Source organism: Branchiostoma floridae, chromosome 4, assembly GCF_000003815.2.
Source record: "Branchiostoma floridae strain S238N-H82 chromosome 4, Bfl_VNyyK, whole genome shotgun sequence".
In the NCBI taxonomy this organism is placed as follows: Eukaryota; Metazoa; Chordata; class Leptocardii; order Amphioxiformes; family Branchiostomatidae; genus Branchiostoma; species Branchiostoma floridae.
In genome coordinates, this window is record NC_049982.1 from 2652336 (window position 1) to 2660998 (window position 8663).

The 8663-nt window shown below is 39.7% G+C and overlaps 3 protein-coding genes across 3 annotated transcripts in view; all 3 read left to right on the plus strand.

The window, feature by feature from the left end:
* Positions 1 to 291: 291 nt before the first annotated feature.
* On the plus strand, positions 292 to 1829 carry LOC118412992 (delta-like protein 1). The gene is made up of 5 exons (XM_035816088.1): positions 292 to 301; positions 399 to 509; positions 732 to 845; positions 1179 to 1406; positions 1786 to 1829. Exons 1-5 carry the CDS (start codon positions 292 to 294, stop codon positions 1827 to 1829), a joined length of 507 nt encoding a protein of 168 aa, XP_035671981.1.
* Positions 1830 to 1841: 12 nt separating this feature from the next.
* Positions 1842 to 4320, plus strand: LOC118412993 (fibropellin-1-like). The gene is made up of 6 exons (XM_035816090.1): positions 1842 to 1935; positions 2165 to 2293; positions 2728 to 2847; positions 3092 to 3205; positions 3504 to 3599; positions 4211 to 4320. The coding sequence occupies exons 1-6, from the start codon at positions 1842 to 1844 to the stop codon at positions 4318 to 4320; spliced, it is 663 nt and encodes a 220-aa protein (XP_035671983.1).
* Positions 4321 to 8563: 4243 nt separating this feature from the next.
* The window catches only part of LOC118412994 (fibropellin-1-like), a 2126-nt gene continuing 2026 nt past the window's right edge, over positions 8564 to 8663 (plus strand). The window contains exon 1 of the mRNA XM_035816091.1: positions 8564 to 8582. Within this exon, the coding sequence (XP_035671984.1) occupies positions 8564 to 8582 (19 nt within the window). The remainder of the gene's footprint in view (positions 8583 to 8663) is intronic.

An 8663-nucleotide genomic window follows, 5' to 3' on the forward strand; every position in this document is an offset into this window, starting at 1 on the left:
ATGTTACCCCTTAATTAGCCACTCATTGTGAAGGTAAGTTCAGCGTAAGGTATTGAATTGAATTGAATTGAATTGAAGATGAAATAGCAAATTGTTACAGTAATATCTTACTAGCAATCTCTGTGAAACTTCTGGCTGATTAACATCTACGAGTCTTGATTTAAAAATAAGTCGTAGTTTTCAGAAATTAGTAAGAACTGAATGTATAGACAACTGTTTAGTACATGAATAACATTCTGGCATCAACTTATTATCTCCGTCGAACTTCTTTATTTGTGTTTGTATAATAACATGTGCCAAAGTGATTTGTGACAATACCTATATTACACACAGATACACAGACACACACACACACTATCGCTAGCATGTGACATATATTCTGTGTCCACAATATTCAGACATAGATGACTGTGCGTCCTCTCCTTGTGCCCATGGAACCTGTACGGACGGGGTGGGGAGTTACACCTGTAGCTGTGAGAACGGCTGGGAAGGAACTGACTGTGACCAGAGTGAGAAACTATGCCTTCATATTCTATGTTACAATTGTCGGTTTTGCACAACGTTTACGTAAATAACCTGACTGTATACCTTTGCGGAAGTATCCTCGCAAAAAAGGTCTTTCTCCCTCAAAACTCAACAGTCAGATAAATAGTATTTCAGAGTGCCTGGAAATGGCATCAGTTCTCACTTCAAGCACATGGAGTTTATACAATTCTTCCCCCCTTCTTTAGATATGGACGACTGTGCCAGCAATCCTTGTTGGTTCGGAGGAACTTGTGTAGATGGTGTCAGGGACTTCAGCTGTGTCTGTCCGAAAGGGTTTGAGGGGGAAAAGTGTGAAATCGGTAAAACATGCTTCGTTTTACAATAATAGCGTACAATGGCGTATCAGTGACGTACAAAACGCTGTCAGGAAAAACTAAAATGTATTACATTTCGTGAGTACAAGTTTAACGCTAGATCACCTTTATCAGCGGGTAACTTATATCCGTTTCCTATAGATAAAAGGATATTTATGGACATCCAATCCTAGTTCAAACGGCAATATTTTGACCGTCCGCCGACTTGATATCCCAGTTGTGTTTCTAATAAAATAGTTACATACAAAATGTTCGAAAAATCGTGCAAGTTCTCCTCACTCTTTCTTGAATCATGAAAATGATTTCAACTGTTTCCAGCTTTGTTTTCCGGACAGTGCTACCAGTTCTCGTCAGACGCCCTCTCCCACCCCGAGGCCCAGCAGGCCTGCAGTACCAACAGCGGCCACCTGGCGGACGTGAAGGATGTACATCAGCACATCTTCCTCACCGACGGCATGACGACCACCACTGGGGCGTCCAACTGGCTCGGGATGAAACTGGAACCAGTGTACAGTCTCAAAAACAGCGATGGCTCGGCTGCTCAAGGTCTGTTTGCAACTTACCTTCACTATAGCTTGCGTATGATGTATTATTTTCCAGGATATCTAAAATTGGACGAAGTTAGGAAAATGTAAATGCACGTGTAGTATCGATTTGTAGTATTGCCCAAAACTATATATGTATTACAGAATGCTCGACAAATTTACTTGCTACACTGCGTATGTATATGATAGATATTGTAAATCCTGAAATCTCGTTTCCGCCTTCACATATTAATCTGTATTCAAGTGTTTTAACAAAACAACGTGACAAAAGCTACTTCCCCACACCGCAAGATTAAGTTTCGGCTAGAACAGGCGAATTTACTCGATTTCATTGTATTCTCGTGTAAATTTAATAAATTGGCACAATCAAAACCCTACAGACTCTGCAAAGTACCGGCCAGATCCGTTGGAAATCTCTGCATGAATCAAATCTAAAATGAAGCTCTTCGGTCCAGAGTCCTTGCGAATTCCTGCCCCGTGGCACTGCCCTGCCCAGAAGGAGCTGGTTGCCCCGAAAAGCCAGGAGCGGAGTAGGCAAAACCAAAGGCAACTTACTGAAATGGGGAAGGATGAACTAGTCGGGTGCAATGTGGCCATTTAAAAAAATCGTTGGACATATTCTCATTAAGAGCAAACTGCATCCAAGCTAAGACCCAAGCTAACCGGTAACTGGTAAAAGTACTTGAAAGACAATATGTGATGATGGTAAAATGGTACACACGCACACATTTGGTTTTTCTCTATATTTCTCTTCAACAGGTCCTCTGCAGTTGTCCACTGCCCAGCCTCCCTCCCACTGTGACCTGTGTGTTCTCCTGAACAGCTCCAACAGCTTCCAGGCGGAGCCGGCGTCATGCACGGAACAGCACAACTACGTCTGCCAGTCGGGTAAGCTGTAGATATCTTTCTTTATGATGGAGGATTGATTGCAATCAATCAACTGTGTAATAGTAGTTGTATGGCGAATGTAGACAAGATGTTCTCTTTTCGGTGCAGGTCCTACTGTTGGGTCTGGTGACATATGGCTTTCGTAGGCTTAGTGTGTGTTAAAAAAAACTTTGTTTTCCAACCTTCTGCTATGACGCCTTCTATTTCTAGTCTTTCTAGGTCAATGTAACTGAAATATTGTAGCTAATAGCTTTACTATTTCCCCCCCAAATGATGAACTTACCTACAATGCAACCTCTGTGTGTAGTTGTGTCCAAGCTCAACTCTTCCCTTCGGCGTGTCCATGGATGGTGACGTGGTTTGCAAAGAATATCGTTGTATGGTAGGCAAAAAAATCAACGATTTTCTAACACCTTACTTTTTCTAACATGCAGATATCAAATCTTGTGAGCCGAACGTGTGTCAGAACGGCGGAAACTGCACCTCCTGTTTCGGCGGCTCCAGCACCTTCTGCGACTGTCCTGATGGGTTCGATGGAAAGTTTTGTGAAATGAGTAAGTTTCAGAATTATCGCCATCGTCATTATATATCATAGATAATCATTTGGCTTTGATGTTCTTTCAAATATTCATTCTAAATTGCGCAGTTGTAATTGTTTAACTTGACCTTCCATTGCTTTAATTCAATTTTCATAGGGCACTTATATGTTTCAAACTGAGACCCATTACACTCAGTATTTCAACCTACTTCTTCAAAACATTTAAAAGTAAGCAAAAACATCTCTTTTGCTTTTTTCAGACATTGACGAGTGTGCCTCCAATCCGTGTCAAAACGGAGGAACCTGCCACGATGACGTCAACTCTTACCGATGCAGCTGCCTGCCTGGTTACACCGGTGACAACTGTGAATCAGGTGATTAAATATCCGTCATATTTCTATCTATTCATTTCTATTTATCTATTTGTAATCTTATGAAAGCGTACACATGTCTAGTATATAGTGAGGAATATAAAAACATTATGTTTGACAAGTTGTGAAGTATACTCAAACTTTATATGTGCACCAATGCTGAAGTGGAATATGTCACATTTTGCTGATAATAATTATGATAATGATGCATCTGTAGTAACTAAAGCTGCTTCCACAAAATGAGCACACGCCACGTTTGTCTTGTCTATTGACAGTAAGTTCACTGTTGTTTCTGCATCAGACATAGACTTGTGCGCTCTTGTGACCTGCCCGTTTGACTGGACCTGCCAGGATCTCGGCACTCACACCACTTGCGCAATTATGCAAACCACGTGGGGTGAGGTTTCTAATATAGGGCTAATGACCCGCTTCGCTCATCCGTTTCTTTCGTACCTACAGGGACCGGCAATACCTTATGACACCTTAGACACATATAGAGTAATGCGGGTCATTAATGAAATAATTACATAGCCATTGTTATATATATAGCCGTGACGAATCCGGGCAAGTATCGGCTTGTTACATTATAACGTTAGTAGCTAATCAACGACTTCCAATTTTTACTAGTCCGGCCTTGTTTTTGCCGGCCAGGCCAGATTGTTGCAACTCCCTGTTTCAGCCGTTAGACCACTGTTTGTGATCGATCCCCACGTTTTTGAACCGCGGTGCCATTCATTTTCTTAATCTTGCTCTCTTACCGTGAGTTGTAAGTGCCCCTACTCACTAGTCGTTGACAATTTCCTAATAACGAGACTTTGCTCCGATGTTTGGTCTAAAAAGATTTATTTTAAACCTGGCGTCATAAATTAAACATATATCAAATGGGGAATTTTTATCGATAGATGTTGTTTGCCTATATGATAACTAATATCTAATAATACACTTAGCTAAATGTTGAAAGTACTTAATTAATATTTATGAATCATTTACAATATTCTCGTTCTAAAGCCGGGAGCACCAGGATGATGGAACCCTACCAGTGCAGCAGCGCCTCCTGTCCGGAAGGACTGTACTGCAAGGAGGAGGGTCCGGCATCTTTCTCCTGCAGAGCCGGGTAACCTCCTTGGTCATCTTACCTGCAACAACAACGTGTTTATCACGGATAGGAATGCACAACACGTTGTAAAGAATAAAAGTTGCACCAATGCCTAAACCACATTCGTCATATTTATTTTAACGTGTAGATAACACAGAATAGAACAACATTAAATTGAACATTGAAATTATAGCTTCTCACCTGTGTCCACAGAGAGATAATATAAACACAACATTTAATGTTTAATGTTTCTTAATTAAATATAGTGATCATATTACGTATACAATGTTTGCTCTGTTATAAGCAAAAACCCTACTCTTGCTCCTACTCTTTTTAAAATCATATAATAAGAAAAATAAAAATCATATAAAAAATTTTGAAACTGTGATGTTACGATTATAGAAGTTCTAAAAATCTTCAATGCTACAGGCTAACTTCCCACCTGTTATGGTCCCAAAGCCCAGGTTATCGACAGGTTTGTGTGCTATATTAAAATTACAGACTCCTAGCCTGAAGTACGTGTGCCAACAGTAGGGGTGACAGGGTCAGGGTTTGTTGGGGCTGTGGGAGGGTCATAGAAAGTTTAATGATAAGGTTTGTAGTCCTTAAATGTGATAAGATGTACATAAGAAATTACAGAATAATTTTCATGAAATTTTAAAACTAAGATATCGTACCACTAGGAGTCTTTAGGTTAGTTTTGTTATTTATTTATTCTAAGCTTTCAGGTGAAGAGAGCCCGATAATTGTAAAAACAATCCGCTGTGTTTTGTGTCGTTAAGCCATTCTTGTTCTCTCCCTCTCTCAGACCTCTCATTCCCGCTCTATTTCCTTTAATAAATCCATACATTTATGTTGCGGGGATATATGATACATTACTATGGGAGCAATTTTCTCAAATGTCACTACTTTTAAAGTTTATTCTTTCACCGCGTGTACTTTGTTTTAATCATACAGTCGAGAAGTGCGTGTGATAACATACAGGGTGATGGGTCAGGGTTCGTTAGAACAACGCAAGGGTCAAAGGGAGTTTGCAGGTAACCACTGTGGCGATACGTATTTAATGAATGTACTCAATTACCCCACAGGCGTCTTTGAAGAACAAAATAAAAGTTTATTAATTGTGCTTCCTTCAAAACGTTAGAAAGCAAATCGTTAAATGTCATATTTTAATATGTGGTTTTGAAAGTATGAACTTTTATATAGTATAAGATTACAAAAAATATTATCATATGCATATTAAGACATCGATGTTAGCAGGCTGGGAACCGGTACTTAACCGTTTTTGTTTCCTTGTTGGACCGGTCCAGAAAAACCAGACCTGAAAAAAAATCAGTGCACCGGATTTTGGACCGAGTAAAAAATGACGCATCATATCGGCAGAGGTTTACACGTTTTTGCGAGAAATTGACAAGAGCGAGGTAAAGTAGAATTTCTAGTTATTTCTACTAGGTTTCTACAGTCAAAGTTACAGCGTTTACATGAAGACCCTTGGTTTTAAACGCCCATTGGAGTCGGATACTCGGCCAGATGGATTCCTTTGTACAGTATCGCAAGAGATTCAATCCAGGTCTAGGTCCGAACCGGGACCTAATCCTCTGGACCTGAACCATACCTGTACCTGAAACCTAAATTTTTCAGTACCGGTATCACCCCTAATTGTGAGAGTTTGTGTATTTTGTGTATCTTAGTGTGTACTTGTCCCAGCGTAGGGACTAGCATGCATGTCTAAAGAAATAGTTACGCACACTATATCGATTCGCTCTCTATATATTGCAGCTCATCGTTACTCAAACCGACTTGTTTTTCCACAGGTCAAAACCTTTGTTATCAGAAATATTAATAGCGCCCGTGCCTACCGGTCAGCTGTGTGGTTCCCATGGCCTAGGTGTACAGTATAAATTGCCGCGCACAGAAAAAGCCTCACATATTACAGAGTCTGGACTCACATTGAGCAGCATATGGTAAAGATGTGGGGTTTTATGCTTCTTTTCGTGGCTCTGATCGCCTCGCCGGACTCGTCAGTTGGTGAGTATAAAAATTAATTTTATTTCGTCAGAAAGTCTTATCACTATTTCTAAGTACTTTTCATATCTTTATTAACATAGTACATCCATCAATGTATTCCTAATTAGAGTTCCGTGACTTCATCTCTTTGCCACATGACCTTTTTGCGAGCGGTGTATGATAAGTGTTTCTCATAGATTATGCAAATAAGGTCCTTATTACCAAAGCATGTCCAGAGTTGCGAAATCCAAATAGAACTTCCATGCATGTACTACCATTATAAACCGCAGGTGGCAAAAAAAAACTCATTATTTCAGGGTCTCATTACGAAGTTTAACATACTAAATATTATGTTTTAATGGCAATAAAACCATGCCCTAAGGCTACTTGCATGTACATGTATAGTCTGAAGGACTAAGAGAAGTAAATAGTGTGAAACAGAACACTAGTGTCTAATCAACTATATGATACAATATAACAGTTATACTAGTGTCTAAACAACTATTTGATACAATGTAGACTATTGTTGGGTTTGACTTCTTATTTGAAGGCAGTGGTTAGTGAACTGTCCCACGTTCTGTATAATGATTGGAATTTGTGCTTTTAGTAGAAATATAGTCTTTTGGTGAGCTCCTAAATGGTTAAAGCGTGGTGATATTGTGGCAACTGTTTGAAATAATCTGTTTTTTCGGCTTCATAGTAATATAAAGACAATCCATGGTGTTTACAGACACAAAGGTAATTGCCTGAAAAAAATAGGTGCGGTTACAGGCGTTCACCTCCATATCAGCATAGAATAAACCTACCTTGGCTGTAGTAAAATCATTCTTTATTCAGATATAAAAAAGTCTCATGTAACCCAGGTCACGTTGGTCATTACTGACCGAACATGCAGGGGGACATTGACAGACTGACACAAGACGTTACATAGACAATATTGCACAGTTGAGTTCACTATTATCTTAAAATCATTCTATTGCAAAATCGTTTCAATTATATAAGGAAATCACAGCATTCTGTACAGTCTTACTAGTATCTTTCCGTTTAATAAGAGGGATAGTATTCCGTTATACATATTACATTTCACACGAGGAGCTAGAAGGTTTTACAGTAGCCTGACGAGCGTTCCATATAGCATAGGAGGACAAAATTGCCACACGGCTAATGTCTCTGAAGAGATTCTTTGGTGGTTTTACCTTAATTGTCCTGAATAGCGTTCTGAGTCTATTCTTGTTGCCTGGGGTGATAAGTCCCCTTGACCCGACCTCAAAACAGGTGAGATTGACTGAATTGCCTGAACTTCTCAAGTCTAAAACAAGGGGGTGTATTCATTGACCTTACGCTCATGACTTGCTTTAATGTTCTGTTCAAAAGGTACAGTTAGTTCTTGTACATGGATGGTGTTTTCAATAGAAGAAGTTAAGAAAATACGTTTTTTTCTACATTAAACTTTATTATTGTTGTTGATGCCAGAGAGAAATCGATGTGTTGCAAGTGAATGTAATGATCTTTTGTGTGAGTCTTGAGCTGTGCAATAAACCCTGCAGTTTTTTTATTAATCGGTTATGGCACAAAATCCGAATTAAAAATACATACATGTATATTTCATGGATATCGGACAGAAAGCATAATGCAAAAATATGAGCCCTCTACTGTAAACGGTTTACTTTTTTTTCCAAAATAGGATCAGCTTTAATCAATCCTTTTGTTTTCAGAGTTTTTTTTTTCATAAACCCAGTTTATCACCAGTATCAAGTATATTTTGTAGATCATGTTTTTGTTATTGATATATGTAAAAGAAGTATATACAATATAAACATATGTAAAATCGAATTGAATTAATAATCCGGATAAACTTTAATTTGTATTTCTTATTCCTTTTAGGCCAAGAATACCTGACCACGGTTGACACTTGGAGTTTCTTTAAAGTACAGGCTTCCGGTCAGATGACCAATGCCAACATCAAGGCGACTTGTGAGGCGGCGGGGATGAGGTACCCCTGCTTTAGCTCAGGTAGTGACGGGTGTACCGGCTACTGGACCTCAGGCTGCATCACGTATGGCGACGCCGGTGTCAGCTGTTATACCTCCCTGGTCCTCTCGACAAACCTGTGTGGGACGACTGACGGCTCCGGCGGCAGCTGCCAGCCCCTTGATGACACCTTTTTGTACATCCCTGGCTGGCTGAGTGATGACAGCGCCGCTGGAGTGGACTATGAGACTCACACCTACAACCTCCATGGAGCGGACTACAACAACATGTACGCCCTGTGTGCAGGTAAGGATGCATTATTGATACAGAATACGCAGGGCAAAGCTGTATAGAATGTTGATATGGAAGCTAAAAATTCGTCTACAC

Excerpts from the sequence above, each read along its gene's own strand:
- LOC118412992 (XM_035816088.1), top strand. Across the intron at positions 846-1,178 it reads GGGGGAAAAGTGTGAAATCG|CTTTGTTTTCCGGACAGTGC; the intron begins GTAAAACATGCT and ends AACTGTTTCCAG. Across the intron at positions 1,407-1,785 it reads CGATGGCTCGGCTGCTCAAG|ACTCTGCAAAGTACCGGCCA; the intron begins GTCTGTTTGCAA and ends AAAACCCTACAG.
- LOC118412993 (XM_035816090.1), top strand. The coding sequence starts at position 1,842 with ATGAAGCTCTTCGGTCCAGAGTCCTTGCGAATTCCTGCCCCGTGGCAC. Across the intron at positions 2,294-2,727 it reads CAACTACGTCTGCCAGTCGG|ATATCAAATCTTGTGAGCCG; the intron begins GTAAGCTGTAGA and ends TCTAACATGCAG. Across the intron at positions 3,600-4,210 it reads AATTATGCAAACCACGTGGG|CCGGGAGCACCAGGATGATG; the intron begins GTGAGGTTTCTA and ends CTCGTTCTAAAG.